At 49.0% G+C, this 22,829-nt stretch overlaps 1 protein-coding gene across 1 annotated transcript; it reads left to right on the top strand.

The window, feature by feature from the left end:
* Nucleotides 1–132: 132 nt before the first annotated feature.
* Nucleotides 133–22,548, top strand: SLC9A6 (solute carrier family 9 member A6). Its single transcript, XM_018924936.3, has 16 exons — nucleotides 133–409; nucleotides 6,261–6,460; nucleotides 6,798–6,875; nucleotides 7,520–7,596; nucleotides 8,500–8,612; nucleotides 10,160–10,265; nucleotides 13,053–13,194; nucleotides 13,421–13,526; nucleotides 13,753–13,841; nucleotides 14,058–14,171; nucleotides 15,745–15,856; nucleotides 16,328–16,481; nucleotides 16,807–16,837; nucleotides 18,037–18,116; nucleotides 18,718–18,823; nucleotides 20,177–22,548. The coding sequence occupies exons 1-16, from the start codon at nucleotides 148–150 to the stop codon at nucleotides 20,450–20,452; spliced, it is 2,046 nt and encodes a 681-aa protein (XP_018780481.3). The 5' UTR covers nucleotides 133–147; the 3' UTR covers nucleotides 20,453–22,548.
* The last annotated feature ends 281 nt before the right edge of the window (nucleotides 22,549–22,829 follow it).

Genomic DNA, 22,829 nt, shown 5'->3' with positions numbered 1-22,829 from the left:
TCGCCCCTTCCCCCGCTCCCGCCGCCCCTCTCCCGCTCCGTCGCTGCCGGCCCGTCCCTATCCGGGCTCCCGGCGCTGTTCCCGCCCCCGGCGCCTGCGCCCAGAGCCGCTTCCTGGTGGCGGCGGGGCCGGGCCGGTGCCGGGGCGATGGCGGGGCCGGTGCTGGCGCTGGCGGCGGCCGCGGGGCTGTGGGCGCGGGGGGCGGCGGGCGCCGAGGTGGCGGCGGCGCGTCCCGGAGCGCTGGAGGAGGAGATCGTGTCCGAGAAGGCGGCGGAGGAGAGTCACCGCCAGGACAGCGCCAACCTGCTCGTTTTCATCCTGCTGCTCACCCTCACCATCCTCACCATCTGGCTCTTCAAGCACCGCCGCGCTCGCTTCCTTCACGAGACCGGGCTGGCCATGATCTACGGTGAGCGGCGCCCGCCCCACGCGTGCATCCCGCGCTCCCCTTGCCGGGGAACCCGTGCGGAGCTGCCCCGAGCGCTGGGAGCTCATCCCGGCCGGTGCCGGCTCTGCGCTGGGCTGGCTGCGGGGCTCCACGGCAGCACGGGTGGGACCAGTATCGTTCTCCCGGTCAGTGGGAGCCCTCCCGTTCTCCCCTGGCGGCCCCTGGCCGAGGGGCTCCGCCAGGGCTGCTTTGGTGGCCGAAGGGCTGAGGGGCTGCGCGGGGACATCCTCTCGTAGGTGCTGCAGTGTCACCGGGACAGCTCCGTGCTGAGTCTAATCTGGGTGGTGCTGGAGGGAGGGTTGGTTGTTTTCCAAACCCTAGATATGGAGGGCTCTCGAAGGCAGAGTTATTCCCAAATCTCTGGCAGTGAGGAACTGGTTGGGTTTTTCCAGACGGCCTCACAGGGTGAAGCTGGCAGGGTCATGGGCTACCACGTCACCAAGCACTGGCAGGTCACACTTACCTGCTCCAGGGCTGAGAGTGGGGCTTGGGGCAGCACGGAGCAGCTGTTGCACTGGTCAGGAGCCTTGCATCCCAGGCTGGATGGGGCTCTGAGCAACCTGGTCTAGAGGAGGGTGTCCCTGCCCACGGGGGTTTGGAGCTGGATGATCATCAAGGTTCCCTTCCAACCCAAACCATTCTGTGATTCTGTAATCCCACATGCTGGGGCCAGAGGCTGTGTTTCCAACATGAGTTTTAGAGCATGCAGATTTCCAGAAGCTGCCCAAGAAGAGTGGAGAGGCCATTTGGGGCATTCTCCCATGTTTGCCATGCTCAGGGGCCTGCAGAGCCAGCAGCCTTCTATCTCTGCTGCCTGGGAACCTGTGTGCACAACCTTTAGAGTTCCTCCTCCTGCTGTGACAGGACCTCTTGGAGTGGAGCCCTGTGTGTATTCCCACTGGAAGCAGAGCAAAGCTGGGGGTCAGTGCAGTGGGGCTGTAGACATGTGGGTTTTAATGGTGGCCTGTGGTTTCCTGAGGTGACATGGCCTCGTGGAGTGGCCTGAGCCAGGGTACGACAGGGCCATGTATGGCTCTCCCTGGGCTATCTGCATGACTTTGAATCAACCAAAGCAGGACTGGGAGGTGTGTTGGGGAATGATTAACCTGGCCATGGGTCTGTATCTAGGGATGATTTGTTGAATTTAGGGTTGAGAGGGCATCTCCTGCTGCATGCTGTAGTTAGTGTCTGTCCTCTGTGTGGCCCTCGCTGGCTGGGGGTGATGTGTGACCACACAGAGTCAGACCTGGCTGAATCTCCCACCCAGCAGAAAGCTTTGATCTGAAGGCTGTGACTTGACCTGTTTGGGCCACTGGCTTTTGTGATCCCAAGTTTCAGTTAATTGGAACTGTCCTTCCAAATGAAGGGGTGGAGGCACTTTTGTCGGTGCACGGGCATGAAATACTGCCCTGCTTTTCCAGGGGCACAAAATACTGCCCTGCTTTTCCACATTCCTTCCAGCCACCACTCAGGAGGGTTCAGGTGTTTCTGGCCTCCTGCCCAGGGTGGGGATGGTCACCTCCTGGGACAGGAATTGTGCTGTGGGAGGACATGCTTCCAGCAAGGAAGGTCTTCTCCCTCCTGCTGCCCCAGAGCTCCCAACTTTCTATTCCTTTCATGCTTTCACACTTGTCCTTAACCTTGTTCTTCTTCTCCTGGACATTTCTTCCTCTTGATTATCCTCTCTCCCTGAAGTATCTGAGTGTTCGCTTTATTCTCAGAGCACAACCTGGGTTGTTTCAGTCTCCTGCTGATCCATAAAATGCACCTTTTCTGTCTGTTCTTCTGCAGACTGTGCTTAGGGAATTGCTGGTGAAATCAGTAATGTCACCTGTCTGATCATGCAGAAAATCCCAAGTTTTCCTCGGTGTCAAGGCTTTTGGCATTTGCTTCTAAGGTAGTGGCAGGTGCCATAGGAAAAGGGATGTAATTCCCAAGGGGTGGTGAGATGCTGTTTTACTGTGACAAGTTGAAATCTGCAGGGAATAAAGGAGGTATCATTGTCCCTGGCTCCCTATGATGCTTTTAGCTCCAAGGAAGTTCACTGAAAATGTGGAAGAGGCTGCAAAACAGACCCTGAAATCTGAACAAGAGAAGCAATTTGCAAAAGCTTGTCTTTTTCTGTTTATAAAAACCCAACAACAACTAAGTCAAAACTTTCGCATATATCTCTTTTGGCAAAACACATCAGTTTCTTTGTTTTCTTTGTTTTTACTGGAAGTTATAAGCTCTTGCTCCAGGTGGATTTCTATGGTGCACATCACACTGTCAGCTCAGAGCTGATGTTCAAGAGCTGGACACCAGCTGGAGTAATTTCACTGATAGACTATAAGTGCTTAGTAGCCCTTAAGCTTCATTTCAGTGTTTAAAATGAGGTTCCCACATCTGAGGTGCTCAGCATTTAGGATGATTAATTGAACAATTTTGTTTCAGTTCTTCTCAGAGTCTGATGGGAGGTGTGCAGGAGCTTCTCTAAAAGTTTAGTTTCCTTGTGCTTGTTCCCACTTGACCTGTGAATTGTGTGTGTCTAAACTGCTTGTTGTCAGGATGTCTTCAGTTGTTACATTTTTCTTCCCTTTTGGTGTCCAGATTAATGCTCCCCTGGGGATCCTGTCTGCTTCCATTGTTGTTAAGTGCTGGGGTTGGTAATATATTAGTCTTCATTTAAAACATTACCTCGGAAATGTTCAGCAGCACCTTAAAAAAAAAAGCCCACGGGCTTTTGTTCTTTTTAATGAAGTCAGGAGAAATGCCATGAAAATAATCTCTGGCACTTTGCATAAAAGAACTCAATTAATTTGCTGGCTTTGCCTTCAGCTTCTCAGCTCCTTGCAGCTTTCAGCTGGCAGCTTCTTCAGTGTTGGGTTCCCTCAGCTCAGCTCCCTCCCAGGGCTCAGTTTTGTAAAACTTCTGGCAGCAGAAGCATGTCGATACTGGCTCACAGGTTGCTGCTGGGGCAGCCCTGTGAGTGCCAGGAGAGTCTGAACCATTTCCTGAGAGCCTGTCAGAACCGGGAGCACCTACAGGGTCCCCTGAGCTTGGTCCAGGTAGCCTGAGCTCAGGACTGGGGTGGTGCCTGGAAAACCAAGTCAGGTTTGTCCCAGGTGCCTCCAGTGAGTATTGTTGGATAGGGAGGGTTGATCAGACCCACCATGGAGCAGGAGGTGCTGCTGGTGGGGCCGTTTAATGTTGGTGGGATAATTGGTGTCCCCCAGAGCAGCAGGATGCTTTCCCTGCTGGTAACTCTGACAGTGTCTCTGTGTCAGGGCTGCTGGCAGGGTCACACCCAGTGCCCAGGAGCAATTTGTGCATTTGTGTATTTACCAGCTGGCAGCCTCCCAGGCAGCCTATTCCTGAGCAAAACAAAAAGCATGATTTGGGGACTCCCAAACAGGGGTCTTTGGCAGATATTGTAGGTTTATCTGTCCTTTTTCCCTTACTCCATTCCTGGCCAGGGTGGGAATTTGGCCCTGTCTGGAGCTTGGCTGGCACACAGGGCCAGGAACAGGTGCCTGGATAAGGAGATGGCAGAGGAGCAGAGGTGCTATCAGATGTAGCACTGCTTTGGGACAGGGATTAAGGGTGGACAGGCAGTGAGTCAGGATCCCTTCTGAATTCACAGCAGTGGCTCCTTCTCTCTGTCCCTCCTTCTTCCTGTGGACTCTCTCATCTCCCAGTTTTTAGCCTGGTTGTTAAAGGGGTTACTGGGTGGCTTTCCTTCCATCTGAGCAAGGGCAGGCAGCCGCTGGTTTCTGATTCCTGCACGAACCTCTGAAATAATTGTTTTTCTTTTAAGAAAAAACCTTTAAAAAGTCACCCCAGGTAGTTCTTGAGGGCTGCAAAGCATGGTGTACCTTAATAGCCATGAGCAGATGTAAATAACCCTTTGAAACTCCTTTTGTCCAGTGAAGGGTTTTGGTTGTTTCCCCTGGTATCCCTAGGATTGTCATCTGCTGGGTGAAAGAAAAATGGGGTGTTTTGTCCTACTGCTGTGGTGCCTTACAGCCACTGCCACTCCTGTGAATACATGCTGTGGCATCATGATGTGCTTGACATACTTGCTTTCATTCTATACTTTTATTTCTGGAGCATTGGAAGTTCACAGGAGCAGAGGCTGGCAGAAAAGTAAGCTAAAAAATTACTTTTGGTGTCCCCTGTAAGTGATGGTGGGGTAAAAACAGCCCTCAGCTGCTCTGCACAGTGTGATGTGCCCTGAATTCTCCTTGCTGGAGCTGGCAGTGCCTGGCTGTGCCCAGAGGGAGCTGTTCTGTGACTCTTGGGGTGGTTCAGGGCAGGATAAAGCCCAGAGTGGTGAGCACATGGTGCATGGCTTAAAAGCATCTGTAGCCTTTTAGCTCACCTGTGCTGCAAAGTGCTGTATTAGACCAGGGTTTTGGGTCTACCCAGTTCCTGAGCTGAGCTGTTCTAGGTCAGCAGTGGAGACTTTGTGTGCAGCCACCTCCTCTGACTGTGCTCATGGCCTGGGTGTGTGCTCTGGTGGCCCTTCTGTGTGTGGCACCCCTGAGATGGGAGGTGGGGTGGGAGCTTTTCTTCTCTCCATCAAGAAAAATGTCAAATCTTGTCCTGGCCAAGGGAGGAGAAGTCAAAAAGTGGGTGGCTGATCAGGAACTGGCTGCAGGAGGTGCTGAATGAGCCGTGGCCCCACAGTGTGCTGCCCGGGCTCTGCTCTGAGAGTGGTGGCACAGGAAGAGTTGGGTGTTCCCAGTCAGGGTTGTGCCCTGCCTGTAGGAAAGCAGAGCCAGGCTTTAATTAAGGCAGCAATCAGGAGCAGGAGTGTCCTGGGAGGCAAATGGAGAAGCCTTCAGAGCGTTGCGGTCTGGGTTTAGTTCCCAGGTGGCTGAAAGCTTTTCATAAATGTGTGGTTCAGGGATGGGGTTAAGATCCAGGATTTCTGTGGCAGCTTGGGGCCGCCTTAATCAAGGAGTTTCCAAACCCTTTTGTGCTGAAGGCTACGTGGAAAGATGTCTTGTGGGACACCCCTCTTCCCCAGCCTGCAGATGTCAAAACATTCTGCCAGGAGAGCACTCAACACACTTGAATCTGAATTCAAGACCTCAGACAACAGAAGAAAAATGCCTTATAAATTGCTGACTTGCAAATGAACCCCAAAATGCCCCTACATAGCAGCTGAGCTAGAAGCAGAGCTCCCTCACAGGGCTGCCCTGGGGCTGCTGTTTGTGGTGCAGAGCTGAAGTTTGCAGGGGCAAGGAGTAGACCTGGGTGGTCGGCCTGGATTGGTAAACAGTTTCATATGTTTATATGTTTCTATTTCAAAATGTGGTTTTATAAAAACAGGGAGGGCTGGGACGAGGCTACATGGTGCTGCAGCACCTTAGGAAGGATGCTTGCCAGCCTCAGAGTGATCAGGGTGGTTGCTGGGTGTAATCTTTAATCCCTGCCAAAATGAAGAGTTTAATGTATCAATGCCAGGTTTCGAGGTGCAAGGGGCACAGTTTGGGCACGTGTGAGCATCACCTGGCCCAGCAGTGCAAAGTGCTCACCTTAAAAAACCCAGTGTGCCCTCAATGTTGGCTGCCCTGGAGTGAGGGTCTGACTGATTTCTGGGTGGTTCAAATCCTTCAGGACTTGTCCATGGCTGTGTTAGAAACTCCCCAAGAGCACGGAGCATTCACCTGGCACTCAGGGATGAGGATGGCTCAGTTCAGTTATTGGGCTGTGGTTGTGCTCAGCAGCTGAGCAGGGGGTCAGGATCCTGGTGCTGCATCCATGCTCAGAGGGATCCTTCTGGGGTGTGCTGTGGTTTGTCTCACAGAGCTGTGTCCCTCCCCAGGTGTCCTGGTTGGCGTGGTCCTGCGCTACGGCATCCACGTCCCCAGCGACGTCAACAACGTCACCCTGAGCTGCCAGGTGCAGAGCAGCCCGGCCACGCTGCTGGTGAACGTCAGTGGCAAGTTCTATGAGTACACCCTGAAGGGGGAGATCAGTGCCCAGGAGCTCAACAATGTCCAGGATAATGAGATGCTGAGGAAGGTAAGAGAGGCAGTGACTGGAGAGGTGAGCGGTGCTTCCCATGCCCTCCATGGGGATGGGTTCTGCATCTGCTGGATTAAGTGGTTTTATTTTGGTTTTTTAACTTGTGATAAGCAGTAATTTATATGTTGAGCACAATGTAATGAAGCTTTAGTTTTAGCTCATCTTCATTTAAGCTGTTTAGACGCTGGGATTTGTCTTCAGAAGATCCCAGACCCAACAGGTTTCACATGATGGGGGTACAGGGCTGTATATTACTTTCTTACTTGTGTTTTGTCTTGCAAAATTTTAGCAAATCATTTTACTGTTAGGGCTTTTTTTCTTTCTTTCTTAACAGGTGACTTTTGATCCTGAAGTATTCTTCAACATTTTGCTTCCCCCCATTATATTTTATGCAGGCTACAGCTTGAAAAGGGTACGTGCCTTTACAGTGCTGATGTTTTTAGTTCCTCTGCCTCCAGAGAATTTTTAATACTTGTGAGTGTTTTAATGCTTGCTCAGCAGGCCGAGGCTGTGGGGGTGGGTATGGTTTTACCCAGCAAATGTGGGATTGTGGGAGGCAGAGCTGAGAGTGCCCCTGTCATTCTTGTGTGCCCCTCTGCCCCGGGAAGGGTCAGCAACTTCAGCTGTTTCCAGCAGGGGTTTTTGGGGTCAGCCAGGCCATTTCAGCCATCCCAGCTTTCCAAGCACATGGGAGTGTGGGAAGGTTTTAGAAAGCAGCAGCTCTCTGAAATGCTGACTTGGAAGGAGAGGAGAATGATGCAGTTTAGCTTGCGGGAGAAGGAAGGAGGAATGCTGTTGGGTTAGGAAATCAGTTCCCAGGACTTAAGGAATAACACCTTATTAAACACCCAGCTATGAGAACGTGGTACATTCATGGTTCTTAATGCTGCATTAACTCCTGGTCTGGCACTGGGCTGTGCTGGGCACCCTGTGCCTGTCCAGCTCATGGTGTCTGAGCTGGGTCCAAGTTCCTGTGGACACTGTGGGTGCCTGTGCAGGCTTGAAATAAATTGTTAGCAAAATATAATTCAGTTTTTGATTTTTTTCTCCTGCTAGAGGCACTTCTTCAGAAACTTGGGATCCATCCTGGCATATGCTTTCCTCGGCACTGCCATTTCCTGCCTTGTGATTGGGTGAGTAGATGGAGCTGGTCTGGTTCTTCCACAGGGGTTTGAGCTGTGCTTGGGAGAAGTGCTCTAAGCCTGGAGCTGAAGCTGCTAATTCCAGTCCTGAAAGGTCACACAGGCTTTGCTACTGCTGCTCAGCAGCAGCAAATAATACTATTTACTGTGCAAACTTCTGCTGCGTGGGCGGGGTGGTTGCTGTCTAATTGTGAAGTGCTCTCTCAGCATCTGAGCATCCCATGAGAATAGTTATTCATGGCAAGGAGAGTTTCACACTTCAGAGAAAATTGTCTTGATAAATCAGCAACTTCAAATTATTGGAAGCATAAGGCCTCCTAAACTTGAGGCACAAGAGTGAAGGGCAGGATCATAGAGGTGGGTGTCTAGTGAGCACAGATGTGTTTCAAATTGTTTATCCCTCAGTGCAGAGGCTGCTGGATGGTTCCTACTCTGGATAGTAGCACACAGGCTGACACGAGGTGTTTTCCACTGGAGTCCAGTGGATTCAAGCAAAGTCAGCATCTGCATTATCTGCTCCTTGCTGAAAGTTTTGGGCATTTCAGAGTCAGTCCAAGGTGACTTCACTGAACTGTGTTAATGTGCAGCACTGCAAAGTGATAAGCCTGGCTGCTGCTTTTCTTTGGGCATGTTGTGCTCCTGGAGAAGTTCTGGTCCCAGTTCCCTCCTGGCACCATGTTTGAGCTCCAGTTCAGAGGGTGCTTTGGTGTGTGTGGTCCAGCATTCACCTCCAAGATCGTGGCCCTGGGGTTTCACCAGGCTCAGTGCATCCCGTGCTGTTCTTTGGTGTTCTGGCATTTGGATAGCTTTAATCTGGTAAATGCAGGGAAAGTAAGCCCATATGAATGTTTTAATGAATTGCAGAGATGTGTAACTGCCTCTTCTGATCCCCAGCTCCGTGGTGTACGGCTGCGTGGCGCTGATGAAAGTCACCGGGCAGCTGGGGGGAGATTTCTACTTCACTGACTGCCTCCTGTTTGGGGCCATCGTGTCAGCCACTGACCCAGGTGGGTTACAGGCTTTCCCTACATTTTGGCCTGGTTTGAGTTGTGGGGCAGAGGGGAAGAAAGTCTGAAACCCCTGTGAATTGCCTCATTCTGAATTTTGGAGCTTAATTTATTTGTGACATTCTTAGAGGTTAGATTTATCTCTGTGCTTTTTAATTTTCTTCAGTTATGTGCAATACAGTTTCCAAACTTCTGCATTCCTGAATCCTTGTTTGCAGTGAAGTCCTAGGCAACCTCTCTTTGAATGTACTGGGGTTTGGCATTGTGTCTCTGCCACTCTGTGCCAGCAGCTGTTGCAGAGCAAGATGTGTAATGTGAGGAGGGTTCAGTTGATAGTTTTAGTTAGTTTAGCTATTTTCTCTTGCCTCCAGTTTGGTTGGATTTTGATAGGGGCTAATCTAATTGAAATTAGATTAATGAGACACCTTAATGAGCAGTACTGAGGAGTAGTGACACCTTGGTTTATTGATGTACTTTATAAATCAAAACTATGAAAAACATGCCTTGTTCAAATAATTGAAGTTAGTTCATGATAGCTTGTATGGGATAGCTGTTCACTTGCATGCTCTTATTTCATGTAAAAGCACAGGGCCACAAAAATGGCTCTGTTTGCTCCTGCCCTTTGCTGAGCAGGGCTGGAAATCTTCTATTGCTTAGAAATGCTGCAGATGAGCTGTCAGTGTCATGTCCCTTCTTTGGGCTTGAAATAGGAACAAGAAGATTTCACACGTAGAAATGGAGCATTTCCCTGTGCATAAATGGGTTAAACTCCTCTCAGTGTGTCCTGAGTGCTGTTGGAAAAAACTCACAGGAGTTGTTTGGAATTGGCTCAGCCCTCAGCCTGAACTGTGCCTGATGCACTGTGTGTTACATTTTGCTTGCTTTGGATGTTGTGATGTCTCTGTGAGGCTGATAGGCAAAACCTGCTGCTTTCCATTATCTTCTTGGAGCTGCTGGATCACAGAAGAATTTGGGGGAACTCTGATCTCTGCCACGTGGTCCTAAATCACAGCAACCCCCACATGGGGTTTGAGCTCATGCCTGGCTATTTTCAGTCAGATCTGAGACGTTGTGTGTCTGTGCTGGCACTTAAAATGTCTTGAATCCAAGGATTTCTCTCAGAAAAAGCAGTCATCATCCTGGACAAGCCTGATCTTCTGGCCTTCTGCAGGTGCAGGAAGGCTCTCCCTGATGCTCTGAGCTAACAGCATCCCTACAGCTGGGTGGCTCATGCCAGCCTGGTACTGTGGCCCAGCCCATGAGCTCAGACCCTGGGAAGCTCAGAGCAGAGTTTGGTTTTGTCTGCCTGCAAAAGATTCAATAGGCCAAGATGTGTTTTAGTGGAAGGAGGAGGGAAATGATGAATCAAATCCAAATCTGAAAGAGCAGAAGGAAGACTATCAAAGAGAGCACGGGGGGCAGCTGGCACCATCGCAGCAGTGGCACAGATGTGCAGGAAGGCAGCTTTCTAAAAAGGACATTTAGTCTTTGATTACATGGAAGTAACAGCACCTTTTTGAATGTCTCTCTATTTTTCTGTTTGCCAGTGACTGTCCTTGCCATATTCCATGAGCTCCAGGTGGATGTGGAGCTGTATGCCCTTCTCTTTGGCGAAAGCGTCCTCAATGATGCCGTTGCCATCGTGCTGTCTTCGTAAGTGTCTCCTGCTTTTATTTACAGCTGTTACCTCTGTTACATGTCAGCAGCTGGGGGGAGCCTCTTGGCCTTGCCCCTGTAAAACAGGAACATGGGTGTCTGCAAGAGCATCTTAAGTGTCCCAAAAAGCTGTAGTGACATCGTGGTGCATGTTCTCATTGCTTAGCGCTGCTTGGGATTATGGATTGCCCTTACAACTTCCCCCTGCGTGATGGATGGCTTTGTTTTGCTTTTGTGGTCAGTTGACCCATCCACAGGGAAGTTTTTATATCCCTCTGAAACAGGAAAAGCACCAAGTCTCCTTTTCAGCCACAAGATCCCACTGAAACCCCTTGCTGGTGGCTTTGCTCCTACCTGCATTGCTTCCCACCTGCAAGCCCCTCTTTTGTTTAGGTGGAAATGGCTGGTGAAGCAGCTGTTTCTTTTCTCTCCCCACTTTGAGGAGGTCATGTTCTTACAGCTGGAGTTAATGCCCTTGACTGAACACATTGGAAACTTGCTGCCTTTCTAAAGCATGTTTTATATTCTTTAATATTTTATGTCCTTTGCATGCAGGACATATTTTATCTGCGTTTTCACTATGTTGTCAGCACAGCAATTTGTTCAGTAATATATAATACTTGCAATGGTGACAGCTTAACATATAGCTGAGACTAATGGAGAAAATATTTCTGGAATACTTGTCACTCCAGCATGCTGGTTGTGTGGGTTTCACTGGAGGCAGCAAGTAACACACTGTGAGCTGTGTGTTGTATTTACTGACTCGAGTGTTTCTGTTGAGGTTTCTGGAACTCTTTGTATTGCTCACTCTGGCTTTTTTGCTGGATGTGTCACTGCTGATGTGAGAGGAAATGCTGCACAGCCAGACTGTGTTTCAGAAGTGGTCATGAGTGAGGAGGGGATGGGGTCTTCCAGCCTGTGCTGGCAGGTTCTGGGTGGGAGTGGGTGGATTCAGCTTCAGAGAAATGGAATTCCTGGTGGATTTTGGCACCACCCGGAGGGATTTGCCTCTTGCTCTGCTTCAGTGCCAGCTCTGGAGCTGTTGCTCTGATTTCCTGCTTTCCTCTCTCCACAAACTGAGCTCAGGCCACCCCCTCCCCAAAACAGGATAATTTGCACCAAGGCAGGAGCTCTGAGTTCACTCAGCAGTTGTTTTATTTTGCCTCAGCACTGCAGGCAGGACAGGATGAGGAGCTGGGCTTTTCAGGGGCCTTTGCCCAGTCTGGGTGCCCCAAGGCTGCCCTCCTGCTTTCAGCCCTAGGCAAATATTTGTTCCTGTGCTTAAGGAGCAGGATCTGTGCCTTTCTGTTCCTGTCTTGGCCTGGTGTGTCTTGGCAGCAGGAGCTTGTTGCAGGATGAAGAGGAATTGAACCCAGAACTGAAAGCTGGTGGGCAGTGAGGTGCCAGAGCTGCTGTTTGGGAGCAGAAGGGTAAAAGCAGCTGCAGGATCCCAACCTGCTTCTTCCAGAGGGAGGATTCACAGGGATTAAACACCACAGGAAGCCCCACAGGCAGCAAAAGGGGAAATAAAGGGCAGCTGGAAATAGTGTCTTATTGGCAATGCAAAAAACAAAACCAGAAGGAGAACTGTAAGAGGTTACAATGCAAAACCAACATTCAAAGAGTTGGTTATGGAGGGGAAGTGAAACCAGTCTGGATTTAAAAAAAAATAAAACCTGAAAACCCAGAATAAAAACATGTTGGTGAATGAGGAGTATAAGATGGAATTGATGAAAGGAATTTAAGCACGGAGAGATCTGCAGCTTGCAGTGTAAAAGGCAATGCAGAAAAATGAGCTGTGTTTAAAGCAGGGAAGTTTAGCAAGGGAAACTACCTGTGTTGGAAAGGGGAGGTTTGTAATTTTTTGCAGAAGAATGTTGATGTATAGTTAGGGGAGAAAGCTGCAAGATGTGTGTGCAGGGCAGTGAGTGTCTGTTCGCAGCAGTTTAAACAGCAAACGTTTAAAGTTCACATCCAGGAGTTTTAACAGAGTGAGCCAAGGGATTGCTAACTAGGAAGTTAATGTTTTCAAGAAGTTTACATCAAGGAAAGTGAGGTAAGGAGTTGATAAATGGGATTTAGGAGCTGGATAAGGGCCTCCCTGTATCTTAGCTGTTCCAGGTAGAACAATGACTAATGCAAGGCTCAGCTCATCAGGGGTTAGGAGGAGCAGATTGAGAGCACTGCAGACCTGTTTGCCATTTCACCACAAAGGTCTGTTGAGGTCTGGTGGATGCAAGGAGTGGTGTTGCTGCTGTGCATGGCACTGTCTGCCTTGGCTACCCTGTGGTATTGCACTTTGGAGCTCAGAGCATTGCAGACTAAATGTAGTGCATGTTAAATGTGGCAGAACAGGAGCAGTTACAGCTCTCCAGGGGATGTTCACAGCAGCTGCCTCGCTGGAGAAATGGAGGTTTCCTGCTTGAATGCTTCGTGGTCCCACAGCACCTGGCATTACAGAGAGCTGATGCCAAACCCCCCAGATACCACCATAAATACCACATGTCACACGGGGCACGGGCTTTGGTCCCCTGCTCTCTGATGTGCAGGAGTAACTGCACATCCAGGCCTGGGGGATGGCTGTTCCTAAATCCCCAGGACAGCGAGGTTGTGCAGCCACTGTGCACGGTGATCCCAGGGGGTTGCAGGGTGTTGTGTCTCCCTGGCTGCTCAGGCTCGGTGTTTGCAGCAACTGTAGCACTTTGCAAGGCTTGTGTAGCACCGTGAGGTGCCTCTTCCTCCAGACTAAGCAGTTTCGTTCTTGTGCTTTCCCTCCTCTTCCAGCTCAATAGTTGCGTATCAGCCAGCGGGTGACAACAGCCACACGTTTGATGTCACGGCAATGTTCAAGTCCATCGGGATCTTCCTGGGGATATTCAGTGGATCTTTTGCAATGGGAGCAGCTACTGGAGTTGTGACAGCTTTAATATCCTTCTCACTGTTTGTTTTTTTCCCCAAGTGTTTGCAAAACAGCTTATTTATTTTTTTCTGCACTGCATTTCAGCCAGATGTTTAATTTGCTTCCCCTAAATTAATGAAGGATAGTGCCACAGCCTTTTTAGGGGCAGACTGTGTAGCTGTGATACACAACTGGAATTTGATATGCTCTTAGCCTGCAGTATCTCTCCAAATTGTCCTTAACCATCTGCAACGTCACCAAGTTCACCAAACTTCGGGAGTTCCCCTTGCTGGAGACTGGCTTGTTCTTCTTGATGTCCTGGAGCACGTTCCTGCTGGCTGAAGCGTGTGGCTTTACAGGCAAGCTCCAGCACAGCCCTGCCTCTGGCATGGAGATTTGCAGGGATGATGGGGCCACTGAGTTTTGCTTCTCTCAGTATTGATTGTAGCCAGGGCTCTCCCTCTGCCTGCACAAGTTTCATGATTCTGGGTTCTGGGGTTACTGCATTAAGTTCCCTACAGGCCTGGGGGGCAGCTTGGCTCCCTTTTCCTGACCAGGAGTCTAATGTGATGCTCTGCTCCCCAGGTGTGGTGGCTGTGCTCTTCTGTGGGATCACACAGGCCCATTATACCTATAACAACTTATCTACAGAGTCCCAACACAGAACTAAGCAGGTGAGAACTCCTCAGACCCTTTCAGCCTCCCTGAATTTCAAATTCAATTTTTTTCCGTCCCTCTAGCCAGAATTAGGTGCATCTTTCTTCTTACAGCTGCATTTCACTAGGGTTGCTTCTGCAGAAGTATTTATTGCATGATGGATGGGCTAACATGCTTTTCTTGTTAAATCTATATTATGTCTAACTCACTTTTAATTTGTTTTTCTCTTTCAGTTGTTTGAGCTTCTGAATTTCTTGGCAGAAAACTTCATCTTCTCCTACATGGGACTTGCACTGTTCACCTTCCAGAACCATGTCTTCAATCCTACCTTCGTGGTGGGGGCCTTTGTATCCTTTGGAGCCCAGTTTATAATACAGAAAGAAAGGGAGAGGTGCCTCATTCCCAATTTCTGTTTTTCATTCAAATGAGTGGGTTTGGTTTTTTTCAGTCAGTCTAGCTTTATTTTTAAAAGGGGATTTCTGCCATGTAGTGGTGCCTTTGCTGGCTATTTTAAGAAGATGGAGATTCTTTTTCCAGCTTTTCTGTTGATTTTTTTCCCCCTGTCTTCTCTCCTCTTGTGGGCATCCAAATCAGCTGCTGCAGGGACTCATCATTCAGTGTGACTGTGGTGCCAATGCCAGGCTTTGTCATGTGGCACCAGGAGGGGCTTTGCAAAGGGGGGGCTGCCTGGTTTAGCCATTTATTTCCTCTTTTCTCTGCTAGTGCACTTGGTTAACCCTGAAAAAAAGCCTTTTTTTGGTCAAACAGCACAGTTACAGCTGCAGTAGATGCCTCTGAATGATGTCATGAGAAAGGATTTCCTGTTCTGCAGGCTGATGCTAATGGGAACAAGGGCCCTGGTATGTCTCAGAAAAACAAGAATTTTGAAGGAATTTTTTTTCACATCACAGGCAAGCCAATTAAATGTGCAGAATTATTTTCACCCTTTGTCAGCACTGATGCAAGTTTATACTGGTAAACAAAACATTTTTGCCAGTGCTGGTCTGCAGGTTTTCAGCAGGCTCAGCTGAATTTCCCTGATCAGCTTTTATGGGGTTGCAGTGGGGTAGAAGGGGTGGAGAGCAGAGAAATGCCATTTGGGCTGTTATATTGAAATTTTGTGCTGTGCCTCTTCAGTGGGAGCTGGCTAACTGGCTGATGAAATAGCTCATTCATGAGAGAGATCATGAAATACGTCCCTTATGCAAATTGTGATGTTCAGGAAAGAACATAAAAGCTAGAAGCATTTTCCATATTATTCAAGGCTGTGCTGAATACTGGCTCCAAGATTATTTTTGCCATCTGGGTGCTGGTATTAAAAGATACAGCTTCAAAGATAAAAAGCAATAGGAAGGGGCTAGTGAGTCTTGTATCTCATGGGCTATGAAAACAGAAAAAGTATTAGATTTTTTTTTTTCCTTCTCAACTGCTGCTGCTTTCATTTTGCTGAATAATCTTTGGGAATGAGACTTGGCTTAAAGCTTCAAACCCAGCTGTGAAGTGTGGCATGCTGGGGAATGTCAGAGGGGTTGTCATAGCTGTGAAAACTTGAGCTTCACAGAAGACAAATAATTCTTGGGGTGCAAAATGGACCTGGCAGCAGAGAGCATACTGTGAGGAATGGTGTTTTTTCTCTCCTCTCACTTGTCTAACATGTCCTTTCATCATTACCTGTGTTTGTTTGTGCTTGTCTCTGTGTGATACTCCTGAATTGCAGTCTGCGCTGTGTTTCAGTGAGGCAGTAGCCTGCTCTTCCCACAGTGCTGTAACACTCAGAGCTGGATTATTTTCCTTGCAGCCAGAGCACCGGCGTTTCTGCAGCTCCCAGTTTCCTTTGGGCAGTAGAAACTGTCTCTGTGTGCAGGTGGGATGTGATGGGAGACACAGGAAGAGCAATTTCCTTAACATGTGCAAAAACAGCTTGCTATCTTCCTAGGAAGAGCTGCCAATATTTACCCATTGTCATTTTTACTGAATTTGGGAAGAAGAAATAAGATTGGAACGAATTTGCAGCACATGATGATGTTTGCTGGTACGTTACTGCATCCTTCCTCTTGACCACGTCAAGGTGGGAGCATGAGGGAAATCAGGTATTGGGGCTGATGGATGAGCTAATTCCCATGAGCATTTTGCTTTTCCAGCCTGCTGTTAGGTCATGAAGGGGTTTGTGGTGTATTCATGGTAGTTCCTTATGGTGAGAAGCTGGAAACATTCCTTATTCAACTCTAAATCTCTAATGGGTAATGTCTGGAGGGGAGGCTGGGCAGGAAGAGACTCAGTGGTTTGAGATGTAGGAATGAGCTCCTCCTGCCCTGCTTCAAGTACCTGGCATGGGGCAGGAGGAGGGTTTGCCTTTCTGGGCTCGGAAAGAGGGGTGACAAAACCATCACTATGGTGATGTCCCTGCATGGGGGGGCAGCAGGATGCAAACCCCAGGTGGGGAGCTGGCCGCGGGGGTGGCCTGTGCTGGGCTGACCCAGCTGCGTGCTGTCCCTTCCCGCAGGGCTGCGCGGAGCCATGGCCTTCGCGCTGGCCATCCGCGACACGGCCACCTACGCGCGGCAGATGATGTTCAGCACCACCCTGCTCATCGTCTTCTTCACCGTCTGGGTGTTCGGTGGGGGCACCACGGCCATGCTCTCCTGCCTCAACATCCGGTCAGTGCGGGCTGCCCTGGCTCCCCCAGCCTGCTCCCAGCTCAGCCTGCTCCCAGCTCAGCCTGCTCCCAGCTCAGCCTGCTCACCTTGCAGAGAGCAAGGCAGATCCTGGCATTGTCCTTGCCCAGACCCCAGCCCTGGCGTGGTGTGGGACTGTGCCTGTTCACCGTGGTGTGGTGTGTGACTGTGCCTGTTCTCCCTGGTGGTGTGTGACTGTGCCTGTTCTCCCTGGTGCTGTGTGACTGTGCCTGTTCTCCCTGGTGCTGTGTGACTGTGCCTGTTCTCCCTGGTGCTGTGTGACTCTGTGCCTGTTCTCTCCTCACAGGGTCGGTGTGGACGCGGATCAGGAGAACGTGGTGAGTGTGCTCTGCTGGGGAAGCTGCACTGCACCCTCAGGGCAGGGGTCACATCCTGACCCTGTGAATGCCTGTCTGTGCTCTGCTTCCTTCCAGCTGCAGGAGGTTTTAGCTCCCCCTGTGAAAGAGTTTGCAGTCAGTGGAGTCACAGCTTTTCTGTGCTCTCTGGTTTTCATGAGCCTTGTTTTGACTCACTGGAAAGAAGGGCACAGAAGCAATGCTGGACTGTTTAGTCCATTCATGTTGCTGCTGCAACATGAATGGACTAAACAGAATAGATTCTGACTCTCCCTTGCTGGGTTTGAAATAAATCCCAAAGTGAGCATGACATGGAGGCTCTGCCTCATCCCAGTGTCCAGGGCAGTACAGGAACACCATTTACTGACTCATTTTATGTAGCGTCTGCCCCACTTTTACCCATGGGTGCCCTCAGCCCCTGCTTACCCCTTTTCCTGTGGGTAGTTCTGTGGCAGCCCCAGCACCACTGACCACACTGAGATCAATGCTGGAGCCCCACAGCCTTGGGAGTTTTTCTGCTTGGTAGTTCCAGCTGTCTCATTCATGTGTCTGCAGCTGATTGTGCTGAGGCTCTGGCTCTCCTTGGTTTCAGTGTGGATTCTGCACCTTGGAGATTCATTTTATTCAGAGCCATTTATTGGGCAGTTCACCTCCTGGAGAGAAAGCATCAAATGTGACAGGCAGCCCAGGGCCATAAATCTGTAAGCCAGATTTCTATGAAATATGTAATTGTAATTCACAGTCCCCTCCAAACAGTTTTATATTTTTTTTCTCTGACTAAAAAGCCTGGAGTTCCCATAACATACAATTATTTGCATGCAGCAGTGAGATCTGATGGAGGTTGGATGTGTCAGTCACTGTTAAATGTGATGTCTGGGTGCAGCTGCTGGCTCTGAGGCACTTTGAACCTTGGGGGCAGACACTGGAAGGCTGTAGCAGCAAAATGGTCACTCTGTGCTTTGTTACCACCTCCCTGAGGCAGCTGAATGCTGCTAAATGCAGCCTGTTGTGCTGTGAACGTCCTTACACGCCCAGCCAAAGGCTTCTTCTGAAGAGGCAGTGGGAAAGTCTGTGTCTCTTTGTGTCCCCTAGGGATAGCCAGTGTCCCATGGGGTCTCCTAGCCCTGATCCAGCTCGTGACATGTTGTCCTGCCCCTCTTTACTGTTTTGCTGTCCCACAGGGTGTCCCAGAGAGCGAGAGGAGGAGCACGAAGGCTGAAAGCGCTTGGCTTTTCCGCATGTGGTACAACTTCGACCACAAGTATCCTTGGCAGCAGTGGGGGTGTGCTGTCAGATCCCACTGCCAGACACCTCTCACTGGGACCATGAGTTCCTCCCTGCTTAGCAGAGGAGCCAGTGTTTGCTTTCCTTTGGCATTGCTGTGTTTGGGTTTGCACCTACTTGTGTCTGTGCAAAAAATGACAATTTCCACCCTCTGTCAGTGAGAATGCAGCAGCAGTTCTGTTCAAAGCTGGGCTCTCCAAGATTGGCATCCTGGGGGTCCTTAATCCCAGGGGCAGGTGGGCAGGAAGGGATGGGGGTTTTCTTACTTGCAGTTCCCCTTGGTAGATCTGTGCCTCTCCTCACTTCCAGATGCTGTGCTGTGAATTAGTGGAGGATGTGAGGATGAGGGACACAGGGTGGTGGGACAAACAGTGCTGCTGAGCATCTTACCAGGACTGTGTCCTGCTGAGTTTGGTTGAATTCTCATTGCACACAGTTACAACTTCTGTGCTTCCATGCATTTGTGTTCTTTTTCTTTTCGTGATTTCCTCGCAATGCCAACTCCTTCAGTGCTGCCCTCCAGCCCCTGACTCACCAACACAGCCCTGTTCCTCTTTTTTCCTTAACCCTCTCTGTAGCTACCTAAAGCCTCTCCTGACACACAGTGGTCCCCCTCTGACCACCACACTCCCCGGGTGCTGTGGGCCTGTTGCCCGGTGCCTGACGAGCCCCCAGGCGTACGAGGTGAGTCCTTCAGTGTCCTTTCTGTCACAGTGTTGTGGGTTTGATGTGTTTGTTTCTCTGCCACAGTGTTGTGGGTTTGATGTGTTTGTTTCTCTGCCCTGTTTGCACAGTATCAGCATCCTGACAAACCAGCAATGGCTGGTGGGTCACAGTGCAATTCCTGTGCTCATGAGTATGGATAAAGCCACTCAATGCTGCATTCCCCATGGACCTGGCTATGGCACCAGGAAGGAGGGAGAGCCCTTTTAGGCAGTCTGCAGAGAAATTCTGCGTGCTGTGAGTCACCTGGGCTCTGAGATGTGTGTGTGCCACATCTGGTTCTGGGCACAGTGCTGGAGAGCCTGTGGCTCTGTGCCTGTGTCTCTGCTCAGTCACCATCACCATGTGAATGTACATATCCATTCTGGAAGAGTTTGTTAGGAAAATTAATCCACAAACACCAAAGGTTTATGTCCAAAAAGGAGACAGAGGAGGCCTTTGACTTTGTTCTGATAAAGGGAGAGGCCATGGGGCATTCCCCTGTGATCTCTCAAATTTTTGGAGGACACAGCCTCCCTTTTTATCCCAATTTCCCAGCCACATTTCCCTTCTCTCTTTCCCCACTGGCTGAGGTACTTGAGAGGTGCAGACTTTCTAATACATCTGATACCAAAGATTTCCCTCTAATGTATAACTCTCCCTTTTAATTCTTAGGGAATTTGGGGATTTTTCTTCTCCATTGTTTCTTTCATCTTTCAATGTCTAATTTAATTTATCAGCAAACCTACAGTTTATTGGTAAAAGCAAATATCTTTTTCCATTCATCAACCAGTGGAATCCTTCCCGTTGTTTCTTTTATCTCCCAGTGCTGGTTTTATCTACGAGCAGACCCACAGCTTGTTTGTAAAGACAAATCCACTATTCCTCTCAAGTTTAACAGCACTTTCCTCCTGTGTGGTGGTGTTTGCAAGGGTCCCAGGACGAGGGAAGAGATGAGAATCTCGACTCCATGTTTCAGAAGGCTGATTTATTATTTCATGATATATATTATATTAAAAGAAAATGATATATTAAAACTATACTAAAAGAATAGAAGAAAGGATTTCATCAGAAGGCTAGCAAGGAAAGAAAAGGAATGGAATGATAATAAAATCTTGTGACTGACCAGAGAGTCTGAGACAGCTGGACCATGATTGGCCATTAATTAAAAACAACCACATGAGACCAATCACAGATGCACCTGTTGCATTCCACAGCAGCAGATAATTACTGTTTACATTTTGTTTCTGAGGCCTCTCAGCTTCTCAGGAGAAAAGATCCTAATGAAAGGATTTTTCATAAAACACATCTGTGACCCTCCTGTTTGCTCTGCAGAACCAAGAGCAGCTGAAGGACGACGACTCCGACCTCATCCTCAACGACGGCGACATCAGCCTGACGTACGGGGACTCGGCGGTCAACGCCGACTCGGTGGCGTCCAGCGGCGCCTCCCGGCGCTTCGTGGGCAACAGCTCGGAGGATGCCCTGGACCGGGAGCTGGCCTTTGGGGACCACGAGCTGGTGATCCGGGGGACGCGCCTGGTGCTGCCCATGGACGACTCGGAGCCGCCGTCGAACGTCCTGGACAGCGCCAGGCACGGTCCGGCCTAAGGTCGCTCGGTTTCATTGACAGTAATATTTGCATATATGATCAAGAAGTATGTACTACCTAAAGTCTAATGCATGTCTCAAAATGTCTAAGCTGTATAAATATTATTTATATGGTGTCAAAAGAATTTAAATATTCTCTGCCAAGCACTTGTAAAGAACAAGCTGCAAATTTAAGTTAAAAACTGTGTTGACTGCACTATGTAGGGTGGAACTGTTTTAGCGTCAGAGTCTTTTGCACACAGTGAGCTTCGTTAATGTGTGATTTGATGAAGGGTTTAGTTCCCAGCGGGTGAGTAAAGGAGCTGTGACTTCCTGTTCATCCTTTGAACCTGGCAGAGGAGGGTAGGGAGTTGCTGGTGAGCAGTGGAAATTGCTTTCTAGTCTGATGAGGATTGTTGAGTTTCTTTTGGTCTCTGATCTTTGGATAGTCACGTTTGAAATATCAGCAAAAAATCTGCTCACAGACCCTCTCGCCAGGCAGTGGATGGTGATAAACTTGTTTCACTGTGGGAACCTGGAGACTTTCTGCTTCTGAGGGACCCTCTGCCCAAGCCCTGCTTTAGTGGGCTCATGGCAGACCCCAGCCAAAGCTGGCAGCAAGGGCTGCGGGCGTCCGGCTGCTGGGATGGGAGCAGGAGAGAGGGATGGTTGGTGTCTGTAGTTGTGTTCAGGAGAAGGAGGCCATCCCACAGAAACTACACCAGGCGTGCACAGATTTTAGGTCTCAGTTCATCTTTCAGCTGTGGCTCAAGCAGCTTTCTTGAACCAGCCATCAAATCCTCTTTTGGCAACTAAATTTCACGTCTGGGAAGCGGCCGTGTGGTCGCGCGGGCGAGTCCCTGTCCTGCGGTCACAGATGTAGCCAAGGTGTGCAGAGCTGCTGCAGCTGCACATGGGGCTGTGCAGCACAGCCAGCCTCAAACTCCAGCTTTAAGGCTGCAGATCCAGACGGTACCTGCGGAGCTCTCCAGAGGCATCCAGCTGGTACTGAAGGGGAGCCGTCCATCCGTCCGTCTGTCCTCCCGCAGAGTCAGAAACCATTGCACTTTGTTTGGTAACTCCTTAGCATGCTGTGTGTCTGCAGTCCCCACCCGACCTTTCTTGTGTCTCTTATCATTTATTGAGAAATGTTTGTGAGTTGATTTTTGGTTTTAATTTACGTTTTTTATTTTTCAAGGAAGAGCACAGAACAATTTGCGATTTCACACTAGTGTTAAAGGATTTATTCTGTAGTTATGGGAATGGCTAAAGGTGCAGTGAAACTGCTAACCCTGACATCTTTTGTATCCTGGAAAGGGGGAATCATGAAAATTTACTGTATGTAATTTTATTGTCTATTTTATCTACAGTTTTTCTATACAAACCTTTCAGGGTTACTGGTGCACTACAGGCCCATTCTGGAGTTAACCCTCTCCAGAGGGCTTAAACAGAGGTATTTAAAATGAAAATACATGAAAGAGAGCCAGGTGAGTCCGAGCACTCACAGCTCCCATTAGCTGTCTTTGGAACAAACTCTGCATCTCTCAGGATCTGACCCTGAGACCTCAGAGCAGTGTCTCCACAGCTGCTTTCCCCAGCACCACCTGAGAGTTGGAGGAGACAGAAAATCCTGAAGTTTCAAGTGTATATGTATAGCTGAGAAAATAAATTACACTATTTGTTTATTTTGTTTTTTCATTTTCTCAGGTCTAATTAACATTGCCTTAAATTTATGGATGTGAAACGATAATTATTTTGGCAGTTTATCCCCAAGAAAATGCTTTCTTTTTCCTTCTGAACAAAATGTGTAAGTGTTGCCATAGGACTTCCCTAGAAGGGAGGTAATGCTCTGTTTATATTTGGATATATTTGGGGCATCTTCCTTGCACCTGTAAATGGCATCCCGCTGTTAACAAAGCTGTTGGATTAGCACTGGCCTTTGTTTCCTACTATGCAGGAATTCCATAAAGTGAGTGTGCATTTTATATGATGTCTGTAACTTAACTTCATGTGTTTAAAAAAAAAAACAAAAAAAAGGAGAAAAAAAGAAGAGTAGAAACCTGTTGATTTTAGGTTTACTGCATCACTTCTACATCCTGTTTTTTGTCCGTTCTGCCTTTTTGAAGAGGTATGATAAATAACTACCTCTTGTTTTTTCCTGTATAGCCTGACTATGAATTCAATTTACAGAATTGGTGCAGCTGGAGGTGTAGGACAGTTCTGCTACCCCAGGGCTCCCTCCCAGGCATTCCCAGTTGAGGTGCAAATTTGCTGCGAGGTGGCCACAACCTGATGTTTTCCCATGGCTGTGGTAGCATTCCTCTCTTCCTCTGACCCTTTGACTTCAGTAATTTATCCACTCACTGTAAACTTGTGAACACATTACCCATAAGCCTCA

Source organism: Serinus canaria, chromosome 4A, assembly GCF_022539315.1.
Source record: "Serinus canaria isolate serCan28SL12 chromosome 4A, serCan2020, whole genome shotgun sequence".
Lineage (NCBI taxonomy): Eukaryota > Metazoa > Chordata > Aves > Passeriformes > Fringillidae > Serinus > Serinus canaria.
Note: the sequence above shows the minus strand (reverse complement) of the source record. Positions and strands in the feature narration are given on the sequence as shown.